This window comes from Gobio gobio, assembly GCF_949357685.1.
Source record: "Gobio gobio genome assembly, chromosome: 5".
Taxonomy (NCBI): domain Eukaryota; kingdom Metazoa; phylum Chordata; class Actinopteri; order Cypriniformes; family Gobionidae; genus Gobio; species Gobio gobio.
Genome location: NC_137101.1, coordinates 43,396,138 through 43,423,155, shown reverse-complemented (window position 1 = coordinate 43,423,155; position 27,018 = coordinate 43,396,138). Strand labels below are relative to the sequence as shown.

The 27,018-nt window shown below is 38.3% G+C and overlaps 1 protein-coding gene across 1 annotated transcript; it reads right to left on the bottom strand.

Annotated features, from left to right (window-relative positions):
* Positions 1–6,847: 6,847 nt before the first annotated feature.
* Positions 6,848–19,316, bottom strand: LOC307126523 (tripartite motif-containing protein 16-like). Its single transcript, XM_079817086.1, has 6 exons — positions 18,674–19,316; positions 13,711–13,806; positions 13,391–13,624; positions 12,831–12,990; positions 11,178–11,225; positions 6,848–7,708 (listed from the first exon to the last, which is right to left on the bottom strand). The coding sequence occupies exons 1-6, from the start codon at positions 19,244–19,246 to the stop codon at positions 7,170–7,172; spliced, it is 1,650 nt and encodes a 549-aa protein (XP_079673212.1). The 5' UTR covers positions 19,247–19,316; the 3' UTR covers positions 6,848–7,169.
* Positions 19,317–27,018: the final 7,702 nt, after the last annotated feature.

The following is a 27,018-nucleotide window of genomic DNA, read 5'->3' as shown; positions in this document are numbered from 1 at the left end:
TCATAATGAACCACTTTTAGATGGTTTGGTTTCACTTTGATCCTGCCGCATAAACTGGTCTGTATATCTCTGAAACAAGCTGTAAGCACCTCCTTTTAAAACTAAATGCGCACACATGCAGAGCCCATCACTTCCCTCGGCCCAGACTTACCCGACGATGAAATCAGTCAAGCACCAAACCGCCCACCAGATTATTTGATCTCGCTTTGATTCTGCAGCGTCGCATAAATGAGTTCACACATGCCTGTAACAAGCTAAACGTCATACCCGCAAGTCAGATTAATACCCAACCACAATTGTCGTAAGACACTGCATTACAAGCACGCGACCGCTGGCGTGACGCCCCACTCGAAATGCCCGCACGTGGGACGCGAAAAGGGAACCCCCGAGTCAACAGGAAGCAACGTATCCTAACAGGCTGAAAGAGGCTATTTATGGCCAATCGGAATTGACGTGTCCCAATACTTAAAGGGAAATGTACGGCGGAAATCTCTGGCTTAATTTATATAAGTGGGCAGCAGGGAAAGGAGAGCATTCGGTCACACAGACATATTGAGATTAAAACACAATGCTTTGCAACACACACGTATGTGAGTAAAACATGCTTTTTATGTGTTAGTATTGCATTGTTACAGATAGTTTGAAATCAATTGATTACATACCTTAGCACGCTGTCACAGGCTGGAGCATCCTCTATTTGAAGTGTTATTGCTTCATTCGTGATCATACTCAGACTTGTAATGTTATGGGCCAGGGCTCGGACTTGACTTTTTTTAAAAGCCCAACGTCCCGGGGCTATGTGTTTTTCAGACGGGCTACCAAACGTATTACCGGCCTGCCAACAGGCTATCTTAAATAGTGAAATAACATTCCTTTCTTGTGTGTGTGTGTTGTGTGTACACGGTTCGCGGTTATATTGTTATATTGCATGTTGGCTTGCTTTACTCATACTCATACGGCGCATGCGCAGGTTGTGAGTGCGTTGTTTGTGTTTGAGCTCCGTCAAATTGATTCATAATCCTTGATTTGCTTCTTAACACTCGCTTACAAACGAATACTTTCTATTATTTACAGCGTGTGAACATATCTCCGATACGATTCTCTATAAAAAACAATCGGATTGCTTTGATATCGCTACTTATATCCGAACTTCCGCTACTAGCCGTAGCCCGCTAGCATTGCACGCGTGGTAACTTGTTTACACCCGGTAACCGCTGATACCTACAATTCGCCATCGTAGCACATCTGCTACAATGGCAAATAACTCGTTGGAGAAGCAGATTTGCGGCCTTCTAGACAGACAAGCTGCGCTGAGAGAGCGACGAACAGCGCTTGAAATATCGCGCGCCGATGCTCTAAAGTCAGTGGATAGTAACCTTTTGACTCCGACCTCGTCTACTCCGCGTGTTTCTCTGCACAGGACCCAAGCACCCAGGACGCGATCATCGTCCCTGGTTTTGTTCACTCCGGCACCGACACAGCACCATGGACCCTGGGTGTTTCCACAGCGGAAGACGCGAGCCAGGACCAGAGCTAGGACCTCTCCGCCCCTCCCGGTCTTCGAGATCTCCACCCGGAACCGCTTCTCCCCTCTTCGCGAGACGGAATGCGACGCTGTGGTCATCGGTACTTCCATCGTCCGGCATGTCCACGCTACCTCAGGTAAAGGCAAGGTAATCACTCACTGCTTTCCTGGTGCTCGTGTTCTCGATGTCGCTGCGCAGGTTCCCGAGATCCTGAACGGTGACGAGCGCATCGGAGCTGTCATGCTGCACGCGGGAACGAACGACACCAGGCTGCAGCAGACGGAGGTTCTGAAGAAGGACTACAGGAGCCTGATCGAGACGGTGCGCAGAACATCGCCTGAAGCAACGATCATCGTTTCTGGACCGCTTCCCACGTACCGACTAGGACATGAAAAGTTCAGTAGATTATTTGCTCTAAATGAATGGTTAATGTCATGGTTTAATGAACAGAAGCTGCTCTTTGTAAATAATTGGAATCAGTTTTGGGAGCGACCTAGGCTCTTCCGTCCTGATGGCCTTCACCCCAGCAGAATCGGAGCGGCTCTTCTGTCAGACAACATCTCCAGGCCGTTACACACCACCACCATATGACTAGTAAGTCAAAGTCCAAATCACAGTATTTGCTGTCCTAACTTAATTGACATAAGTACCAATGTAGAACATTATATAGAAACTGTGTCTATTCCTCGTTTAGTGAGGTCAAACATTAAAACTACTGTAGGATCTAGGAAAAATCTAATTGTGATTAAACCAGAAAATCTCAATATTAGTGAACAAAAACAATTTTGTCCTAACTTAATTGACATAAGTACCAATGTAGAACATTATATAGAAACTGTGTCTATTCCTCGTTTAGTGAGGTCAAACATTAAATCTACTGTAGGATCTAGGAAAAATCTAATTGTGATTAAACCAGAAAATCGTAATATTAGTGAACAAAAACTATTTCTAAAACTAGGTCTTCTAAACATTAGATCGCTCACACCTAAGGCGGTTATTGTAAATGAAATGGTCACAGATAATAGTTTCGATGTACTTTGCCTTACTGAAACCTGGCTTAAGCCAAATGATTATTTCGGTCTTAATGAGTCTACTCCACAAGGATACTGTTATAAGCATGAGCCCCGTCTGATTGGTCGTGGCGGGGGTGTTGCAACAATCTATAGAGATATTCTTAATGTTACCCAGAAAACAGGTCACAGGTTTAATTCATTTGAAGTACTAGTGCTGAATGTTACGCTCTTAGATCTAAGAAAGAAATCCGTATTATCTCTAGCCTTGGCTACTGTATATAGACCTCCATGGCCCTATGCTGATTTCCTAAAAGAGTTTGCAGACTTTCTCTCAGATCTATTGGTCAACGTCGATAAAGCATTAATTGTTGGAGATTTTAACATACACGTAGATAACACAAATGATGCGTTAGGGGCTGCGTTTACAGATCTATTAAATTCCTTTGGGGTCAAGCAAAACATCACTGGTCCCACTCATCGTCTTAAATCACACACTAGATTTAATTATATCACATGGAACCAACCCAACCGATATAGATAGTATACCGCAAAGTGACGATGTCACTGACCATTACATGGTAACTTGCATACTGCGTACTGCTGAAATCTGTCATGTTGCGCCACGTTATCGACCAGGCAGAACAATCCTTCCAACCACTATAGATTGATTCTCAAATACCTGATCTGTCACAGCTGCTAAGTAAACCCAAACAAACAGATGAACTAGAGGAAATGACTATCAGTATGAGCACCCTTTTCTCTAGTACATTAGAAATTGTTGCACCAATTAGATTAAAAAAGGTTAGAGAGAAAACTAAAGCACCATGGTACAACAGTGCTACACATGTTATCAAGAGAGAAACTCGTAACTTAGTAAATGGAAACAAACTAATTTAGAGGTCTTTAGAATCGCGTGGAAAGATAGTATGTCACATTATAAAAAGGCCCTAAAAGCAGCCAGGGCTGAGCATCTCCGCAAACTAATAGAAAATAACCAAAATAATCCAAGGTTTTTATTTAACACCGTGGCTAGACTAACAAATAAACAAGCATCGCCTGAACAAAATATTCCGTTACAGTTTAGTAGTAATGATTTTATGAATTTCTTCACTAGGAAATTAGAAAGCATCAGAAACAAAATTGTAAACGTACAATCTTTAATGTCTTATGATTCAACCGCAATTATCGCCCCTCAAGAACTACTACACCGCTTTACAACTATAGGACAGGAAGAGCTAAATAAACTTATCATTGCATCTAAACCAACAACATGTTTATTAGATCCAATACCCACCAAACTACTGAAAGAGTTGTTACCTGTAGTGGAAGAGCCTCTTCTCAATATTATTAACTCGTCTTTATCTTTAGGTCATGTTCCAAGAATATTCAAGTTGGCAGTCATAAAACCTCTCATTAAGAAGCCACAATTAGATCATAATAACCTAGCAAATTACAGACCAATTTCAAATCTTCTATTCATGTCTAAAATACTAGAAAAAGTTGTGTCCGCTCAATTGTGCTCTTTCTTGCAAGAAAATGATATCTATGAAAAATTTCAAATTCAGGCCGCATCGCAGCACAGAAACCGCGCTCGTTAAAATCACAAATGATTTACTTCTAGCTTCTGACCAAGGCTGTATCTCAATACTAGTTCTACTCGATCTTAGTGCTGCGTTCGATACTATAGATCATAAAATACTATTAGATCGACTTCAAAATTACACTGGTGTTCAGGGACAGGCATTAAACTGGTTTAGATCGTATTTATCAGACCGCTACCATTTTGTCTGTCTAAATGGGGAAAAATCAAAGATAACGTCAGTAGACTATGGGGTGCCGCAAGGATCCGTGCTAGGCCCTCTGCTATTCTCAATATATATGCTGCCACTTGGTAATATTATAAGAAAACATGGAATTAATTTCCACTGTTATGCTGATGACACTCAATTATATATTTCATCACGACCAGATGAAAACGCTAAATTATCTAAACTGACAGCGTGTGTTGATGATATTAAATACTGGATGACGTGTAATTTTCTGCTATTAAATTCAGATAAAACGGAGGTATTACTTATAGGTCCAAAACACTGCCCACAAAACCTCTCACAATACAACTTTAACTTGGAAGGATGTCCTGTCACTTTATCCACTACAGTAAAAGACCTGGGTGTTATATTAGACCGCAATTTGTCTTTCGAAAATCATATTTCATATGTTACAAGAACGGCATTTTTCCACCTTAGAAACATTGCTAAGCTACGTAACATGCTATCTATTTCTGATGCAGAAAAGTTAGTTCATGCATTCATGACCTCGAGACTAGATTACTATAATGCTTTATTAGCTGGTTGTCCTGCATCATCAATAAACAAGCTACAGTTAGTCCAAAACGCAGCTGCTAGAGTTCTTACTAGGTCAAGAAAATATGATCATATAACACCAATTTTATCATCTCTACACTGGTTACCTATTAAGTTCCGTATCAATTACAAAGTATTGCTACTGACCTATAAAGCCCTAAATGGTTTAGCTCCAGTGTATTTAACGGATCTTCTATCGCCCTACAATCCATCGCGCTCTTTAAGATCACTAAACTCGAGGCTTCTGGTCATTCCTAGGATATCTAAGTCCACTAAAGGAGGGAGGGCATTTTCACATTTAGCTCCTAAACTCTGGAATAGTCTTCCTGATATTGTTCGATGTTCAGACTCGCTGTCCAAGTTTAAAACTAGATTAAAGACGCATCTCTTTAGCCAAGCATTCACATTATAAATACGTTTTTATACTACAGTTAAATCGGATCAAAAGCATTAATATTCTGAACAGCAGCTATGCTAATTATTTCCCATCTGCTTTTCTGTTGTTATCTCGGGACACTAGTCCCGAGGTAACTAGTTCGTCAGCTCCAGTTTGTATCCAGCCTCTCATGGAGACTTCAGATGCCCCAACACCTGTGAAGAGACGACTCGACGCCTGTGAAGAGACGACTCAACGCCAGCGTTGTTATGGCCTAAAATAATACATGATTGATTAACTTATTCTAACATTTTTCTTTAACATTCTCTTTCTAACATTTTTCAATGTACATTTATGAAATGCACTTTCTGTAAAGCTGTAGCGTGGCCACATAAGGGGAAGCATATTTATAGTAGATCAACTAATAAGAGTGATTAGTTGGTCATTTGTTTTAAATGCGATCTCCTGTGTTCTGTATTTCTCCCTAACCTGTCTGTGTTATTGAGCTTTATCTCCTGTCTCGCGAGATTCGTTCCAGGGCGAGACGGAGTGTCACGTGATGACACGTCACCCAAACAGGAACTGGGAGTGTGTTTTTAAATATATAGTACCGGCGATCGGGAGCGCGCTCATTCATTCACACTACGGACCCGATCGTATCGGATTACCTGGGTTTTTTGCTGGCTGATTTTTGGAGCATTGACTGCCGATCTTCTGTGGAGTATATCCGTTTCCTTGGACTGTGGATGACTCATTCCGGAGGACTTTAAACAGCTGGACAACACACAGATACTGCTCCCGGAGTTGTCAAACATTGCCGGTGAGACGGATCTGACTTTGTAAATAGCACATGCTGGACATAAAGACTTATGCACCTCGCTCACACAAACACACACACACACACACACACACACACACACACACACACACACACATTCACGATTGAGCAAATGTTATTTTGGGTATAATTTGTTTCTTGTTAATACACTGGTGATTTTGGCTATATGATCTGATTAGTCTTGTGTTTTATACTCCTCCATATTTTTGATTTAGCTAATAGCAACGAGTGGTCCCATTAAATAGTGTAAACTCCACAAAGCTGTTTAGTGGAGTGTTACAAAGCTGCTTTGAAACAATGTGTATTGTGAAAAGCGCTATACAAATAAATTTGAATTGAATTGAATATATTCACTGATCGGGCGGGACAAGTAATAAAAAAATAACATTCAAATCAATCGTGGGTGGATGGGAGATGAATCATTGTGTTTGTTTGATAAAGATATTTTGCAAGTCCTGTGAGCATTTCCCCAGACAATTCCCACATGTACTGAGGGAGCTGAAGCTCATTAAATATGCAAATCGTATCCAATCCTAGCTGTGAGCGTTTACTTTCAAGTCTTCAGTGCGGCACACCCATCAAATCCGAGCGTTTCTTCAGAGAGCCTCAAAACTAAGGCAGAAAATAGCCTATTACTTCTTCATTATGGTGTTTTTGAATGTAAAAACCACGCAAACGTCATAAGTTGACCTCAGACAACAGTAAATATATATAATTTTTTTTTTTTTTTAATTAATCATGTGTGTGATCATTTCAATTGAAGGTAAGTTTGATAGTATCTCAATATTTATGACACTACTATAAGAATTAAATGACTGAAATGGAGCTTGAGAAAAGCAGATACACACCTTCACTCATCGTGACTCACAAACACACACTGATCTGACTGTCTGAATGAATGACAATTTATTACACACATTTATTCTGACATGTTATTTCACTGACAGAAGTTCAGCTGTAGTATTAATGTAATGAAGAGAAAATAATAGACTCTATAACATCTCACTGATACTGATTTATCATGCAGCTCAAAGCATTATGGGTAGAATCTCTCTACAGTCTATTCTGATTCATCAACAGTTTCACTGATGATCCAATATTAAAAACCCTAAACCCAGGATAGAGTGTTTGAGTGAATGTGGTCTGGACTGTGTGGATGAGGCTCATAGTGTCAGAGACGCTGTAGAAGGACAGAGTTCCTGCACTGTGATCCACATACACTCCTATTCTACGGCTGATGGGCTCTACAGGGAGAACAGTCTCTCTCTTATTGTGTCTCAATGAGTAACTGGAGGAAGAGCAGTACAAACTCCAGGACTGATCATTATATCCAAACACACACTCTTTACCCCATCCCTTCCTGCTGATGCTCTTATATGACACTGATATATACACACGTCCACTCCACTCAATCTCCCAGTAACAGCGTCCACACACACCCTCTCTACACAGCACCTGACACACATCAAATCTGTCTGGATGATCAGGATACGGCTGAAGCTCTGTGAGAGTGTATGCAATCCTTCTGTTCCTCTTAGACAGACGGAGGCGTTTATTCACTGTGTTCAGATCAAGAGAGAACTGATGGGAATCTGATGAAGAGAAAACATATCAGAATCAGGAATTATGTATCTGTCTGATCCTTTAAGGAGTAATGCCAAATTCACACTGCACGATCAAAGTCGGCGGATAACCATTGTTTTTAAATGCCGACATCTCTGTCTGTGTTTGTGCTTTGTTTCTGTTTTATATTTGTAAATATTCGTGCTGGAAATTTTTATATTTTTGGAGTTTTTAATATTTTTTATATGTTACTCTCCAAATTAATGTGGAAACAATTTAAAAACAGCATATTTTAAATGTGTTGTAATTAGTGATGCACCGAAATGAAAATTTTGGGCCGAAACCAAAACTTTAGGATGCACTTGGCCGAAAACCTAAACTATATATATATATATATATATATATATATATATATATATATATATATATATATATATATATATATATATATGTATTAGGGGTGACCCCGAATTGTCGAAGATTCAATGCATCGATATCCGGAGCCTTTGCGGGTGTTATGAAACGAGGATCATACCATTTTGGCAATATGGGGGTGCTCAATGTCTAATTTCACACATAACTACTGGTTTTGTACGATTATATTAAGTTATATACAGCCTTTAATTATGATGATGCTGTAAAAAAAAAAACGTGAAAAGAAAGAAGCGTTCAATAAATAGCGCGTGCGTGTGTGTGTGTGTAAATCCAACCACCCCTGTGACAGATTTTAAGTTTCACTTTCCCTGATCCGTGACAGACGAGGTGCATCTTGGCGGCAGGGAATACTTAACAATGTCTGGAATAAGAAACTCTAAAGTGTGGATGCACTTTGAAATGGTAAAGATGATCCAAAAAAAGTTAAATGCAAGTTGTGCCAACAGCTCATGTCCTAGCACTCATCAACAACAAACATGGCTTTCCACTTAAAACGGGCAAGTTTAAGAGCGCACTGCAGCCGGCCAACGTTAACAAGTTGGTTTTCCCCGCACACAATTCAAAAAGACTCAAACGCACACAAGTAGAGTGAAAGAATGGATTTTTTTCGATCGGGTAGGGTACAAGTGTTTTCAAACATTTAAGCCGTTTCTAATTTTAAATTGCTGTGAACACGTTTAGCTAAAAAAAAACTGCCAGTTTAGCGTTTATTGTTGTTTCGGCAGTTAAAAAGAGAAATTTCACAATTCTGGCAAAACTTTCGTTTTTTTTATAATTTATTTATTTTTATTTTATTTATTGATCACTCAGGGTTACTTAATTTAACTGTGGCTTGTGTTTTTTAATATATATTATGTTCTCCTGCACTTTGGCATTTTGCACACATGTATTATGCTCCCTGTGACTTGATTCTGACTTTATTTATTTTTTATTTATTTTTTATTATTAGAAATGTATATTCTGTTCTAATTTAATTCTGTAAATTAATGATTTTTATTGTTTTTCGTTGTCTCGATGTTCCGCTGCACTGAAAGCATGCTGGCACAGCAATTTTGCCGATATAATTTCATTTCGCAAAATGTGAAATGCAAATCCTGTCTGCAGTCGGTGTGTTCTTTTCCTCTCTAGGCAGGTTTTTTTTTTTTTGGTTTATTTATCAAAATTTGCTTTTATATATTTGTGTGATGTTACCTGCATGCAATCCGCGCAAGCAATGGAAAGCGGCCTTCGTTCGTGCGCCAGTAGTCAAGGGGATTGTCGCTTCTGTCAATGGGTAGTTCAGCTGGATATGTCTCTATTTGTTCTCATACCGCTGACATGCTTAATCTTTGATAGGCAGACGCGTCGCGTCATAACAGCTCGACCGTGAGTGAAACTTAATAGCACAATAGCACATCTTAACATTTATTAGTCTTAAAAAAAAACAATCTTTAAATAAACCCATTAGAATTTGGAGAGTAACTGAAATTATAACAATATAAAAATATTAAAAACTTGCGATTAATCGTGATAATTACAGAAAACAATGCGATTAATTAGTGAAAAAATTTTTATCGATTCCCAGCTCTAAAATGTATATATTAAAATACTGATATTGTGGTCTATAACTCCTCCCTGAACCTCCCGCTGCCCTGTATCTTGCTCTCCCATTGGCTGTAGGTCATTGCCGATGTCATTTTCAGTCAGAACACATTTCAGACAGCAGGAGTTTGAATCGCTGACAGGTCCAGATATTTGATAATTCAAACTACGTGATTGTTACTCGCGTGAACGAGCACCGATTTGCCTATGATTTTGAGCATTTGTCTGCAATTTTGCAAAACCTGTTGGCGAGTAAAAATCGTGCAGTGTGAACTCTGCATAAGTTCACTCAAAAATGTCAATAGCCCATGATTTACTCACTTTCAAGCCATCCTAGGGGTATATTGAAAGGGGTGGATCCTGAAATCCACTGCCGCTTAAATATACATACAGTAGCTCACAAAAGTGAGTACACCCCCTCACATTTCAGCAGCCATTTTAGTATATCTTCTCAAGGGACAATACTATAGAAATGAAACTTGGATATATTTTAGAGTAGTCAGTGTGCTGCGTGTATAGCAGTATAGATTTACTGTACTCTGAAAATAACTTAACATACAGCCATTATTGTCAAAATAGCTGAGATACTGTATGTATATATATATAGAGTAGTCAGTGTGCTGCGTGTATAGCAGTATAGATTTACTGTACTCTGAAAATAACTTAACATACAGCCATTATTGTCAAAATAGCTGAGATACTGTATGTATGTATATATATATATATATATATATATATATATATATACACTAATGAAATTTATAATTTATATATATACAGCCTTAAAGGGTCTTAAAACAGCCTTAAAACGCCGGCGCTACATCATATTCTCGCGCATGCGTCTTGGAGGCATACACGGAAGACAAGAAGAGGTTGAATAAAGTCGTTATTTCGGGTTTTTTTGCGCACTAAAACTATTGTCGTCGCTTTGTAAAATTATTGTAGAGCCACTGTGGTGAGATGGACTTTGTAACGACGTTTTAAGTGCCTTTTATGGGTCTTGTGAGTATAAATGTACTGAATGCCAATGGAGGCCTATCTGAGGCCTTTCTCAGCCATCAGCTTTCAACAAAAATATCTTCATTTGTGTTCCGAAGATGAATGGAGGTCTTACCCAAACCCAAACCAACCTAAAATTTGTCCACCCACCCAAACCCATTTTTACCCACCCAAACTGTCAACACTGAACTCCGATTGTATTCATTTCAAAAGAAGAATGCCATATACACCTAGGGTGTATATGCTTGAGGGTGAGTAAATTATGGGGTAATTTAAATGTTTGGGTGAACTAACCCTTTAATGTAGCTGAACTCTTCATGTTCAATATATCAGCAGTGTCTCCATACAGTTTACCAGATATACTGCAAATCATCATTTACATTATCAACTCTAAAACTCTTCTGTCATGTTTTCTTTCACCTTCAACAGGAAGAACATGAACACACTCAATGAGTTTTCCTGCTTGTTTTCTTAGTGACTTACATTGTAGGAAGTCGTTCCTGGTCCTGGGAACAATGTTGGTGAAAGTGACTGTGGAAATCAACAGACATGAAGAGTGTGATTATCATGTCAAGAGAAAATTATTCCTGCATCTGTTCATAAGACATTTCTAATATGATCTTCTACATGATATGAGATGATGGAGGATCATTTCTGAGAGCAGATTGAAGTAATTGAAAATAATCAAAGATATTTGATATTTGAAATCCAACAAAGAAATTTGGGGGTTGGGGGAGTTTGGTCTCATTGGTCAATTTGAATGTTATGTTTGAGTTTGGTCTGATTGGTCAGTTTGAAAGAAATACCTTTGGTTTCTGTCACATGGTCAAGGAATAGAAAAAAGAGGATTGGAACTGTGGCTTTCTCTCTTTTTTCCTCTGGCTCTCTTACTCTCTGGCTCTTGAGGTCATTGGGGGCTTCTGTTCTTCTCTCTCTCTCTCTCTCTCTCTCTCTCTCTCTCTCTCTCTCTCCCCCACTCTCTCTCCCTCTCTTGCTCGCTCTCTCTCTCTCTCTTTCTTTCTCTATCCCTCAGGTAACATTTTATTCATGCTGTGAACAATTAATGGTATAAGTTTATCATCTCATACATCCATTTTGAAACTATTTTAAGTGTAACCATAACCAGATTTTGTCATTAAATCCTTTCTATTACGAATACTGTGCTCCTGTGCTACTGCCACCTTATAGCAACGCTCTCCCACATATTTTGCTATTATAACTGCGCTTATCTCCGTCATTGGTATAAGTTGCAGTGGGTGGTGAAACGGATTGTCTCTTCTTTTATACACATATCCTTTTCAGTGATTCTTTTATTATATCCATAACATGAATAATCAAGGATAATCAAAATAAATATCTCTTTCTCTGCTTTCATATGTAATCTAGAGATGATTGTAATTCTGTGTGATTTCATACCTTTATATATTTAGTTTGAGGATGATTTTGTAGTATTAAAACTAGTCTCCCCAGCTGCTCTGGGTTGACCTCCAGCCATGCATGGCTCCCTCTCGCGATAGTTATGACGGAGTCGTTGTTTGGGTATTGACTGTTCTCTAGATAAGCGGTATGATGCCCTAGTGCTTGTATGTGTGCGTTTCACAAGTTCTGCGCAGGTTTGTTGGAGCGATCTGATTGTGGCCTGACCCCCCTCCCGACATGCAGGCGCCCTTTACGACTTCCGAGGCCAATCTCACCCTCCTGGATAGGATGTTGTGACGAGCATCCCGACTAAACTACGCCATTCCGGCATGTCTATACATGTGTGACAAATGTTTAGGCTTTTAGGTCTCCGTAGCCAATTAAGGCTTAGGCCATCTGTTATTGTTGATGTAATCAATGTCCTTGTAACCAGTATAATTGGTGAGCAAAATTCTCTGTGAGTTAGACTCTGACGCTGGCTTCTGCTGATGAAACTGCAAACTATTCTTCAGTAAATTTCTTTAATTAATCTAACTCTTGACTCCTGGTCTTCATTCAACATATCTGGTCTCTGGGTCTAAAACTGTGTCCCCAACAGTGGAAATAGACGAGAAAAGTACAGTCTTCTTCCATCTTTCTGATAACGTTTCTTTATTCTTCTGGCAACCCTGCAGATTGAACCATCTGCAGGAGTCCACTCTTACAAGATGAATTTACCTCTGTCAGAAATCTTCTTCAGCTCTTCTTTGCAGAAATCCTCCAGTTTGTCTCTCAGCTGACGGACAGATTCTCTCACACCATCAAAAGAGGAGAGAGAACTGAAGGGATTGTCATTGACGTCTGTAGATTCAGGAGGAGCTGAGAGAGACTGGAAACTCTACAAAAAACAGAAATCACAAAGCTCATCACCTCCACACTCCAGACAATAACCTGCACTACTGTCAGATTTGTGCAGCTCTTGTTGATGTTTAGTAACTCTCCTCAATCCAGCACTTTCACAGCATCAGCTTCATTCTTCTCATATTCATTATATCATGTTAGAGCTACAAGTTTACACTTACACTACAAAGGCAACGAGTAGATAGGCCATTATTTATGACTTTTGAGCAGTTTGTGTATCTGAAATTCACAAGGACCCTTAGGAGACTTTTGGTTTTGTGGTTTGAGTATGCTCAAGCATCGCTAATATACAGCCTCACTTCATGGTCAATTTTTCAACTTGTTACATATCTCTTGCTCCAGTCTACTATGATCCTGTTCTTCTCAATCTCTGTTACCTGCAGAAAAAGGATGTGATTCTGTGTGTGTGAAAGCTGCTCCAGCTCAGCGCCTCTCCTCCTCAGATCATTGATCTCCTGCTCCAGTTGCTCCTTTCGTCCTTCAGCTCGACTCACTGCAGTCTTTTCCTGATCTCTGATCCGCGGTGTGGCCTCAGAGCGTTTTTTCTCAATGGAGTGGATGAGCTCAGTGAAGATCCTCTCACTGTCCTCCACTGCTGTCTGTGCGGAGCGCTGTTAGGACACACATCACAATCACACAGTGGCTTCATTGAGTCCTGACTGAGACTTCTCAAACTTCTCTTCTTCTCCAGACTCACCTTATGAGACTCCACAGCCTCTCTCAGCTGCTGAAAATCTTTCTCTCTCTGCTGGACTCTCTCCTGGAACAACCTCTGTGTCTTCTTCAGCTGGAGCTAAAGCACAAACCAATAACAGGAGAAACATCCCATTAATCATCTAGTAAACAGATATGAATCCAGTATCAGTGAAGTGCTGAGACTGAGGGGTTAAAGATCTTACATGGTAATGTTATTATACAGGTACATCTCAAAAAATTGTAATATTGTAAAAAAGTTTGATGTTTTTTGTAATTTAATTCAAAAAGTAAAATTGTCATATATTTTATTTTACTTCGATGTAAAGTAAAATATATAAAGCCTTTTTATACTTTATTTTGATGGTTATGGCTTATAGCACATGAAAATAATAAATCCAGTATCTCTAATTATTAGAATATTTCTTAATATAAATCAAAAAAGGATTTATAATACAAAAAAAAATCAAGTTCTGAAACGTACATGTTCATTTATGCACTCGATACTTGGTTGGGGCTCCATTAGCATGAATTACTGCATCATTGTGGCATGACTTTGAGTCGATCAGGCTGTGGCACTGCTGAGGTGTTATTGAAGCCCAGGTTGCTTTGATAGCGGCCTTCAGCTCATCTGTTGCATCTTCCTCTTGACAGAAGATTCTCTATGGCAGGGTTCCTCAAATCTTACCCTGGAGGGCCAATGGGCTGCAGAGTTTAGCTCCAACCCTAATCAAACTCACCTACCTGTAGTTTTCTAATGAACCTGAAGACATTGATTAGCATGTTCAGGTGTGTTTGATTAGGGTTGGAGCTAAACTCTGCAGCGCATTGGCCCTCCAGGGTAAGATTTGAGGAACCCTGCTCTATGGGGTTCAGGTCAGGCGAGTTGGCGGGCCAATCAAGCACAGTAATATCATGACGAGCAAACCAGTTAGTAGTAGTTTTGGCACTGTGGGCAGGTGCTAAGTCCTGCTGGAAAAGGAATCTGGCATCTCCATAAATTATGGACCAACACCAGCAGATGACATGGCACCCCAAATTATGACTGTGGAAACTTCACACTGGACCTCAAGCAAGTTGGATTCTGTGCCTCCCCACTCTTCCTCCAGACTCTGGGACCTTCATTTCATCTGAAAAGAGGACTTTGGACCACTGAGCTACAGTCCAGTTCTTTTTCTTCTTAGCCCAGGTAAGGCGCTTCTAACGTTGTCTCTGGTTCAGGAGTGGCTTGGTATTAGGAATGTGACAGTTGTAGCCAATTTCCCGAAGACGTCTGTGCATGAGTCGATCTGGTGGCTCTTGATGCAATGACTCCAGCTTCAGTCCACTCTTTGTGAAGCTCTCCCAAGTTCTTGAATTGGCTTTGCTTGACAATCTTCTCGAAATTGCGGTCATACCCGTTGCTTGTGCACCTTTTCCTGACACACTTTTTCCTTCCAGTCAACTTTCTATGAATATGCTTTGATACAGCGCTCTGCGAACAGCCAGCCCTTTCAGCGATGACCTTTTTGCCTTTCCCTCCTTGTGAAGGGTGTCAATGATCGTCTTCTGGACAACTGTTAAGTCAGCAGACTTCACAGTTGAGAGTACTGAACTAGACTGACAGATACCCAGTATTTATGCTGTATGAATGGTAATTTAATTAAATTCGATATGAAATATTCTAATATTTTGAGCAGTGTTTTTTTTTTAGCTGTAGGCTGCTATTATCAATGTTTTCACTTTCTTAAATAACTGATACAAATATTGCACTTTTCCACGAAATGTCATGAACTGGCTTTTTTTTTTAAATTATACTGTTGTCTGAGGTCAACTTATGAAGTTTGTGTGGTTTTTACATTCAAAAACATTATAATGAATAAGTAAAAAGCTATTTTCTGTCATGGTTTTGAGCCTTTCTCAAGACACGCTCGGTTTTGATGGGCGTGCCGCACTGAAGACTTGGAAGTAAAAGCCCACGGCTAGGATTGGATAAGATTTGCATATTTAATGAGCTTCAGCCCTCAGTACAGTACAGTACATTATTTCGAAAGCGTGTGGAGAAACGCTCACAGGGCTCGCAAAATGCCTTTATCAAACAAACACAATGATTCATCTCTCATCCACCCGCGATTGATTGGAATGTTTTTTTTTTTTTTTATTACTTGGCTGGCCCGATCAGTGAATAACCGCGACCCGTACACACACACACGCAAGAAAGGAATGTTATTTCATTATTTAAGATAGCCCGTCGGCAGGCCGGACTTACGTTTTGTTAGCCCGTCTGAAAAACTCATAGCCCCGGGACGTTGGGCTTTGTGAGCCCTGGCCCATAACGTTACAAGTCCGAGTCTGATCACCAATGAACCAATAACACCTCAAATAAAGGATTTGCAACAATGCAATACTATTACATATAAAAAACATGTTTTACTCACATAAGTGTGTTGCACCATTCCTGTCGGATCCAATATAGAAGGCACAGCATTGTGTTTAAATCTCAATATGTCTCTTGTTTAGAAACGATTCCGCGGTGAAATGAAGCGAACAAACGCGCAATGTCTTTGCTCGGTAGCATGATCCGTTTAGCTCCACGAGTCAGTGGGTGGGGCTACAGAAGCAGGCGTACTTATTAATCTGTAGAGGCGGCGTTTCTGCATTCTATGACGTCAATGGTCGACATATTCTGAGATCGGGCGTTTTCTGGTCCGGGTGTCAATAGTAGCTTTTCTTTGACTAACAAGGAAGTTTTCAGCTCTGAAACTTACAGGATATTCTTATATCATTATTAACTTTTATATATCAAAGGCTCAAGGGAAAGTTGATTTCTCAATTCATCACAGCAGGATGAATAGGGACCATAGGGACTTCATTTTCACTTAATTTTTTCTTGATGCTTCAACTTCTCATAACTTTATGATATATATTTTGTGAATATATGTTTTTGTGTGTGTGTGTGTGTGTGTGTGTGTGTGTGTGTGTGTGTGTGTGTGTGTGTGTGTGTGTGTGTGTGTGTGTGAACATGCAAGTTGCATTTGTGCTCTAGTATTAGTTGATTGTAGTTGATGTAAATGTCTGATAAATTGCATTAATAGTCTCCTACACAGTATTGCATTTATATGCTAATATAAGACATTGAAGTTCTACAGTGTCTCCTTGTCTGTTCTGCTTTTATTTGGAAAAAAGCGCAGTTTTTCTTCTTATGTTTTTTGTGACGCTAAACTTCCTGCAACCCTCTCTCTTCACAATGTGGTGCTCGCGCATCGTCGGAAGAATGGTAAAACTTGAAAACACATGAGTTATTTATCATTTTCATCCATTTTGAATCTTGTAAAGAAAGAGTTTACATTTTGATTTTGAATTTTGTATTGTTCGTACATGTTATTTCTAAGAGTTCCGAACTGTGAGAGTGTGTAGAGCTAGAGAGCATGCTAGATGATGGTGGAAACACTTTAATTAGCGCCCTTGGAGAGCGGAATGAGGTATGAAGAAAAAATGTGTGGAGTGTGTATTATTATCAGAAGAGATTTTGTTTAAGGTAAGAGAATGTCATTACTTCATTTGTTTATGGGTTAGTTGCACAGGTCATCAATATAAAAACACATATTTCATATTGGTTATTTTATATATATATATATATATATATATATATATATATATATATATATATATATATATATATATAATTATGCATTTGGCAGACGCTTTTATCCAAAGCGACTTACAGTGCCCTTATTACAGGGACAATCCCCTGGAGCAACATGGAGTAAAGTGCCTTGCTCAAGGACACACTGGTGGTGACCGCTGGGATCAAACCAGCAACCTTCTGCGTATCAGTTCCATGGTTTAACCCACTGGACCACCATCTCACTGGACCACCATCTCTATTAGTTAAAACATGATTAATATGTGAACATGATTTATTTGCAAATTATTTGTGAAGCTACATAGAAGCATTTTGTATTTCTTCTGTTTTATTCTGTAGTTTTCACGGTGTTCATGGTGCTTGTGCTGCAATATGCTCGTTGAGAGGAAAAAAAACCTGTTTGAAACTCTGCGTCTTGATCAATAAAACCAAGGTGTCGCTACAGTTGAATTTTTGATTGTATTTGCCAATTTCTATAAAAATGCTCTCTGTTGCACTCACACGTGTGTGTGTGTGTGTGCGTGCGTGCGTGCGTGCGTGCGTGCGTGCGAGAGAGAGAGAGAGAGAGAGAGAGAGAGAGAGAGAGAGAGAGAGAGAGAGAGAGAGAGAGAGAGAGAGAGAGAGAGAGAGAGAGAGAGAGAGAGAGAGCTTTGTGTTTATGCTCTAGGACCAGACCTTGATTTAATTGTAGACATTTTCAGATTTATACTGGATTTATTAAAAACAATTTTTGACAAACAAATAAAAACAAAAACATTTTTTACATTTTTACATTCCTTACCAAATTCTAAAAAATGCCCCAGACACCTGTGTATGTGAGTGAACATGCTTGTTCCATGTTGCATTTGTGCTCTAGTATTAGTCCTTCATTTATGTATGGCAATTTTTCAGATTTATGGCAGTTTTGTTGATTTTATTTGCCAATTTCTATACAAATGCACTCTGTTGGAGTCACACACGTGTGTGTTTGTGCGTGCATGTGTATGAGATTTTGTGTTTATGCTCTAGGACCAGACCTTGATTTAAATGTACACATTTTCAGATTTATATTGGATTTTGTTTTATTTTTGTGACAAAGTTAATGTTTTATTTTTATTTTTTCATTCATTTTCAATGTGGGGTCAATCTGACCCCGAGGACCTTAAATAGTAAAATAAAAAATGTACACACCTTAAGAACAACCAAATCAAGCCCAGATTTTTTGTGCATGTTTAGATAGATTATTTAGGAAAAGTCACAGAGTCTCATACCCCTGAAATGAAGGGAACACTTTTTAAAAATGAAGGAAAAGTCCAGTGGGATCAGCTAGACCCCAAGGGGTGATTAAGGGTTAAGTTCATACCTGTTTCTCTGTCCTCTGAGCTTCAGCTGATACGGTGTCGTGGTTTTTATGTTCATCCATCATACACTGCGCACATATACACATCTGATCAGTGCAGCAGAAAACCTCAAGGATCTTGTCGTGCTTCTGGCAGATCATCTCCTGCAGTCGTCCAGTGGCATCAGTCACTTTGTGTCTCTTTCTTTTAAAGAAACTCTCATGTTGTTCAAGGTGATTCTGACAGTAAGAGTTTAGACACTCCAGACAGGATTTGACGGCTTTGTGTTTTCTTCCAGTACAGACGTCACACTGCACTTCTCCAGCTCCAGCGAAACAGTCAGCAGGACGTTTACGCTTTCCCAGTTTCTCCACCACTTCAGCCAGCATGGTGTTTTTAGCTAAAGCAGGTCTTGGACTGAAGGTCTCTCTGCACTGAGGGCAGCTGTAGACTCTCACATGATCCTCCTGATCCCAGCAGCCTGTAATACAGCTCTTACAGTAACTGTGTCCACAGGGAATGGTCACTGGATCCTTCAGAAGATCCAGACACTTTAAACACTTGAACTCATCCTGAGAAATACTGGCTTCTGCCATTTTACTGCATGAATACAGAGACACAAGCAAACAGCAGCTCTACTGCACTTCAGTTTCAGTTTCTTTGAACGCACATGTTTTTCTGTTTCCTGGTTCTGAGTTTGAGTGACGCGAGTGTAGGGGAATTTTGAAGTATATCAACTATATCAAACCATAGGAGGCGTTTTTAATTATATAACTTATATAAGATGTTTTTGTTAAATGTAAGGGGAATTCAATTTTTTGTTAAATGTAAGGGGAATTCCATTTTTTTTGTTAAATTTAAGGGGAATTCCATTTTTTGTTAAATGTAAGGGGAATTTTGTTTTTTGTAGTAAACACATTTTTTGTTTGATAACCTTTATACTTTTCTAAATAGAACTAGTGTGTTCGTTGTCTGTAGCCTTGAACAAGTTCTCAGAAAGTTTTGTGTTTTCACTCAAGGTGGGACAGCTGCAGATAACACCAATTAAGGAGTTTGTTATTGTGTTTTTGTGTTATTGACAAAGAAGCCCTCACCCACTGAAATGAGAGTATAAAAGAACGAGTGTGAGGCTTCCACTTACAACCTGTATGTCCAAATTGACCTTCAAGAATTAAAGCTTTTAAAAGACACTTTGCTTGTGTTTTTCAATTCCAGCTTCACCATTTCTTTTTCCACGACATGTGCAAAATAGGCATGTCTGTAAAGCAGTATTTTGTGATCCAGTACACAACAATTGTGCACAAAATTAAATAAAATTTACAAGGCAAGAAAAAAATAAAATAGCAAAAAAATATCTATCTCTACAGTGCCAAGCTGAAAAAAAACTTAGTTTTAACTAATAGTTTATTCATTTATCTGTGTGTTAATTGTGTGTTGAGTTTGTTGGTTGTGTTGTCGTTGGTGGCACATCAGTTTCGCTACCGGGGTTAATAAAGTGTTTCAATCAATCAATCAATCAATCAAGATGCAAAACATCACGAGGGCTTTATGAAATCAGCTTTATTTTTTCCCCAAATTAGTGTTTTCTGTTTAAATTTTTTGGAATCCATTTTAATAGTCAAATTAGATTTTTAGTAATCAAAAAGCATGTCTAATTAATTTAAATAATAAAACTTATACAACAATTTAACAAAAGTTACATGTTTATGACCCAATGAAATATGTTTTTCCATCCAATTCTGTGTTATTTTTTTTACCAAATTCTAATTTTTAATCATTTAATTACATTTTAATAATCTCAAATTGTGTCTAATTAATACACTTGATAAAAACCACCATTTTAATATTTATTTAGTATGATTTAATTTCTATGAAAAAATTTTCCCCACAAATTCTGTGTTGTGTGTTTTCTGCAGCGCGGGAATCATCTTCAGAAGAGTCAGCAAAACTACAAGCACCTTATGGGCTTTGCACTCCGAGTGCTCATGTAAAACCAACTTCAGACACAACTCTGAACCGTTACACTAACAGCTCTGCTCATCGGGGAAACACTGCCCTCAACTGTAAACGCCACACTCATGTCCTGATGACCCAATGACCACGAGTCAGAACTGATCAGTTAGAAATCAAAGCTCAGATCAGCATCGAGTCAGCTTTATTTCTGTAGCGCTACATGAATGTGGCGTTTACAGTAGAGGGCAGTGTTTTCCCGATGAGCAGAGCTGTTAGTGTAAGCTTTGTTTGCTAGCCATGATATTACTGTGCTTGCACTGCAAAAAAAGGCTAATCTTACCTAGTAATTTTGTTTTGTTTCCAGTCCAAATGTCAAAAAAATTCTTAAATCAAGCAAAATGACATAAGATATTTAATATTGATTCAAACTCCTGCTGTTTTCTGACTGAAAATGACATCGGCGATGACCGACAGCCTATGAGAGAGCAAGATACAAGAGCATCTGGAGGTTCAGAGAGGAGTTAGAGACCAGAATATCTGTATTTTAATAGATATATTGATAATACTATCAAACCTAAACCAAGCACAAACATTTGCTTGACCAGCCGTAACAGCAGTACATTGCAAAATTATTTATTTACCTCCAACTCTCTTTTCAGAACACAATCCTTGCTCCCTGTGTCTCCCCAACCATTTCCAACTTAATTTTCACTGTTTTTCCCACATATTTTACACTTTGTTTCTGTTTTCACACCATAATAAACAAAGGAAGTCAAATACAATTGTTTATACCGTACATCTATGTCACTAAGTAGTTTAGGTACTTTCCACTCATAGCATTCAAGCATCAAAGTAATTTAGGAGATTTCCTCTCATATTGCATTTAAGCATTTAAGTATTTTAGGAACTTTCCACTCGTATAGCATTCAAGCATTTAAGTATTTTAGGAACTTTCCACTCGTATAGCATTCAAGCATTTAAGTATTTTAGGAACTTTCCACTCAAATAGCATTCAAGCATTTCTATTTTAACCATATATGGCATTATCTTAAAAGCAAGCAAATTAATATTTAAAACTAAAAAGCAATAAATAACAGGGTAATAGCAAAATCAATATCCTAATCACACCCTTCTTGCTATTTCCTGGATCAATCTATCACACTCATAAATCTTTTAGTTTTATTTGCAAATAGACTTTGAGTATCTTGGTTATTTTATTCAACTTCATCAATTCTATGAACACATCACCTTTTATGGTTATTTTAATTTTCTCAGTAACATTCATGTACTCGTTAATCCAAAAATTGTCCTTTTTTGGTTTTAACACATCTTCTCTTATCACTCTATCCCTTATAATTTCAGTTTGTTTCTCGTTTAGTTTGTGTTGACACGCTCCAATGATATACAGCCTTTCCCTTCACTCTCACACTTTTTATATTGTCCGATGGTTGGGATTTGGGTCTCCAGTAGGACGCTGGCTGCCTTAAAAAGGCAGCTGGCTGAAAAAACATTTATTTTTAGGAGAACTTAAATGATCTTAACTGTAGCACTTTGAGATTTGTTCCAAATGTAAAGTGCAGTACAAATAAAATGTATTATTATTATTATTATTATTATTATTATTATGGGTTCCTGGGATTCTGCGTATGTCTATGAGATAAAACATCCCATTTCGTTTTACAATCTTTTTTATTTATTATTATTTCTTTAAAGTACCATCCATTGAAAGCACATACAAAAATTTGGTTTCCTACTTTTTTATTTCTCATATATACATCTACATATTGGTATATTCTTTTACCTCATTCTTTTTGGTTAGTTGTTTCCATAATTAACACTTTTTAACACATTTTTCTATTATCTCATTACAATTGCACATGTTACTAAATATAGTCAAAATATTATCAATACCAATATTTTCCCTAATTAACCCTCTGGGGTTCTTCATTTATGGGTCACACTCAGGACCTTCGGGTCAAAAATTACCCGGAGGGCTGGATTAAGATAAAAAAGATTTGAGTAAAATCAATCAAATATATTTTTGTTCAATAATATTTTTTCTTTTCTTTTTTGGTGTTTTGAGATAATTTTATGATTTATAATTAATATTTATGCAATAATTATGACCCATTTTTTCCATTGAATATAATTAAGAATGTATGTGTAAGTATATATATATATATATATATATATATATATATATATATATATATATATATATAAATTTTTTAAAATTTTATTAAAGCTGTATTTCATTTTAGAGTCAAGCCTAGGCCTCATGAACAGGGGCGGGTCTAGACATTTTTTTGTGGGGGGGCCAGGCTGGGGCACAGCCTCAGAGAGGGGTGGCACATTTAAATACATGTAAACAGTGAACCAGTATAAATAGCCCTACACTGGAGTTAATAATACTGTATATTATTGATAACAAAACTTAATTGAAAAGGAATTAAAAATGAGCAACTTCAAATGTGATATGAAATAACAAATAACTCAACAGTAGTAGAAGCACATGGGCTGTGGTAAATGCAATGCAAGCAAGATTTTTTCCATTATAGTTGTGTATAGTTTTAAACAAGATGGACCAACATAATTGACAACAGTAGAAAGGCTTTTGAGTTCAACAAGAAGCTGTAGCAGTGTTTATTCATATTTATATTACATAATAAATATATTATTTTTGTTTCCCACAGGATTTTGTGAGACTATGCTGGGTAGACATTGGTCCCTCTAGGCTAGGGGGTCCCGGGGCGTGCTCCCCAAAACAACATTTTGTTCATTTTAAATTTAAATGCATAAATCTGGTGCATTTTGAGAGAAAATTAAGGGACTAGATTCATGAAGAAATTTGTTTTTTGTAAACTATTTTGTACTTTATAATTTAGTAATTTATTTTTTGGTTGCATAGATATGAATGGTGATGGTATAGGGCTAATACATGAGTTCATAAATGGTAAAACATGTAGAGTATGCATTCAAACCATCAAAAATACACAGCAAAAGAGGTTACCTTCGTTGAATGAACTTATTTCTAGAATAATTAGTGGGGGCCTGTAATACATATTTATTATGTGAATATTTAGGCTACTAGGGGTCTAACTGTTCAAATTACTCATGGTTCAGTCTGTATGTGCTATATTCAGGGAAAAAAGAACTACTGTCAATTAAAAATAAAGAAAATAAAAAAAACAATCTAACTATGCAAAAAAAACAAATAAATACAATCAGAGCAAAGATACTTATAAAATAAACACTGCTTTTTAAATTTTTCTAGTAGGTCTAACATTAGTTCTCAGGCACAGAAATTGAATATCAGTAATCAAATGTAAAATAGCATTGCATAGTTGACTGTATAAATAAAAGATTGTTATTAAAGTTACACAAGCTAGAGCAGTGAGTGATTTCCTTGTCTTTGGTTGTTTGATTAACATTAAAAACACAGACAGCAGGAATATTAGTTTGCTAGAATACTCAAGACGCTCATGTTGACAATTTTTGTGTGAATTTGTCTGTTTAAGCGCAAGACTTTAAAGAGAACTCAATGTTTGCTCGCTATCTGAGACGCGGGTTTGCGTGCTTCGGATGAGCGCACACACGCACAACTTCTCATTCGCCTTCTGGCTCCTGAATTGGCTTAGTTTTAGTTTATTTTTGTGCGCAAATGTTTTTTTTATAAGCTTTAAAGCAGAGAAACCAACCACCGCACTTCGCCATCCGTTTGCGGCCACTATTTACTCCGATAACAACACGTCACGGTAGAGTGGTTCCTCTCCAGTGTGGAGGCGACAACCACAACAACAACGAGTGCAGTGAGTGCAATGGCCACTTGCATGCATACAATAAAATATAAATAAATCAATGCACTGTAAAATATTAGTTTTAGTTAAGAAAAAGCTGGAACTACTAGTAAAGAATTAATAATGACAAGTCCAACAACATATGACCTTACGACTCTGATGGGTGGGGGGGCACTTGGGGTGGCCAATTACATTTTGGGGGTGGCCCGTACCACCCCAGGCCCCCCCTGCTCATTAAAGCAATTCTTTAAATGAGCTTGGCGCCATCCGGTGGACACATTGAGCATTTTTATCACGCAATAGCACATTTTTACCACTATAGTGGATCTTGCGTTTTATAAAAAAAAATGTTAAAAATCGTTCAATCATTAATTTCCTAGACTTTTCAAATCCTGTCCCCAATTTTTTTGGTTGTTCATATACCAAGTACCAATAAAGTCACCAAGTTTCGGACAATTCCGATGAAGCTATTTATAAAAAAAAAATATTTAAAAAAATTTGGGTCAGAAATGACCGAAGAGCCCCAGAAGGTTAACCCTCTAGGCGCCACGGTCGAGTTTACTCGACAAGATGCAGCACTGAATAAAACGGCCGATTTTGTCAAATAGGGTGTCAAATTTCGTTCGACCTCCCCTCCACTAGATGTCAGACATGTCATACTTCATCCCAACTCAAAAAAACGTCATGCTTCTAAACAAAATCTTCGAGCAAGAGCGCATTGAATCGGTGTGAACAAACGCGGAGCTAGTGTGCAAGTGAGCCATTTTATCAGAGCAATATTGTCAATGTCAGCAAGTATTTGCATTAGTTTGTTATTATTATTATTTTCTAATGACATCAATAAAGCTTACCCGCAATGAAGTGTTGGGTCTTCTATTCGCGGACCCTGATTCTGAAGGGGAATATCTGCCGTGATTCTGAAAGTGAAAGTATAGCCCTACACCAAGCACAAACGGTGAATCCTTTGCCCAATGTAGATGGTCCTTTGCCCAATGTCAGTGGTGGGAACACAGTGGTGTTTCCCGGGGTCGGAGTGTTCATTGCGAAGTTAGCAGGCGTGTTACGCCCGTTGTGCATTCACACTGGCAGCGTTTGTCTCGCGCCCGCTGAACCTCGACTCGTGTATTGCAAATACAGTTAGGGGGCAGGGTGGAGGCAGGGTGGAGAGTCGCAATGACAATCACAGTCTCTGCTGTGCAACTGTGCACACTTGGCGGGCGGGCACGCACGCCAGTCTCCAGTCTTGTCTCGTCATCTCACTCATGATCTCTGCCTTGCCGTGGCGAGTGATCTTTTGAACTAAACAGGTCTTGTCTACTTGTGTTTGTGTGTCATATGAATAATATATGTGTGCCCCATACATGGAATCAGAGTGCCTACTGTATGTAGTAAATGGAAAGTCACTCGTTACATGCATTTGGTTTGTTTCTACCATTTATTAGTAACGATTTACACAGTTTATTTACTATTTACCTGAGCATTCAGTATTGTGCAATATAGCATATAGAAGGCGAGGGACATTTTGGGGGGAAAGAAGTGCTACATTTATCATTTAAACATGTGACTTTTCATAAAAATTCTATAATCCAAGGTGACCACCACCATATGACGTCATAATATGCTAATTAGATGGGAAAATGTAATCCCTACATAAACTTTGGGTCATCCTTAATATTTCTCTAATTTACAGAAAGTCTCTCTCTTTTATCACTTTTAAGATGTAGCCGTTTCAAATTAAGATGTCAAAATCGAACGTTTTAGGAAAAAAAACGCTGAAGGGTTAAATGACCCTTTGTTTTTTTAAATTACACCAATTTATACATTTCCCATACTCCATATAACATTTTGGGTAACACTTTACAATAAGGTTCATTAGTTAAACATTAGGTAATGTATAAACTAACATGAACTAACACATTTGTTACTGTATTCACTCATCGTCATTAATGTTAGTTAAAGGGTTAGTTCACCCAAAAATGAAAATTAGCCCATGATTTACTCACCCTCAAGCCATCCTAGGTGTATATGAAATTATTAAAAGTTATTAGAGTTATTAAAAATGTCCTGGCTCTTCCAAGCTTTATAATGGCAGTGACTTGTTGGGTAATTTTTGAAGTCCATAATAGTGCATCTATCCATCATAAAACTGCTCCATACGGCCCCAGGGGGTTAATAAAGGCCTTCTGAAGTGAAGTGGCGGTTTTGTGTAAGAAACCTATCCATATTTAAAACTTTATAGACTAAAATAACTAGCTTCCGGCCCTCAGTGGTACGCAAGTCTACTTACGCTACAAGAGTAACCCCTGACGCGATGTACAGGAGCATCGCAAGCTTTGACGCCTCTTGCGGATAGGCCTGGGCAACAAACTCAAGCCCGGCCCCGGCCACACAATAGATATGTGTCCACAAGACTTTTGACTAATGGGTGTTGTTGCCTAGCGTTTTTGCTTCAAAGTGATCTGCAAATATCTCCAAATATCTGGACCTGTCTGCGATTCAAAATCCTGTCTCCCCAACCATTTCCTCCTCCATAATCTTTTTTTCTTTCTTCTTTTTGATACAAATCAGCGCACAGATAATTTTGATCGCAAGCTTATGATAATTTTTATAATGTCAAT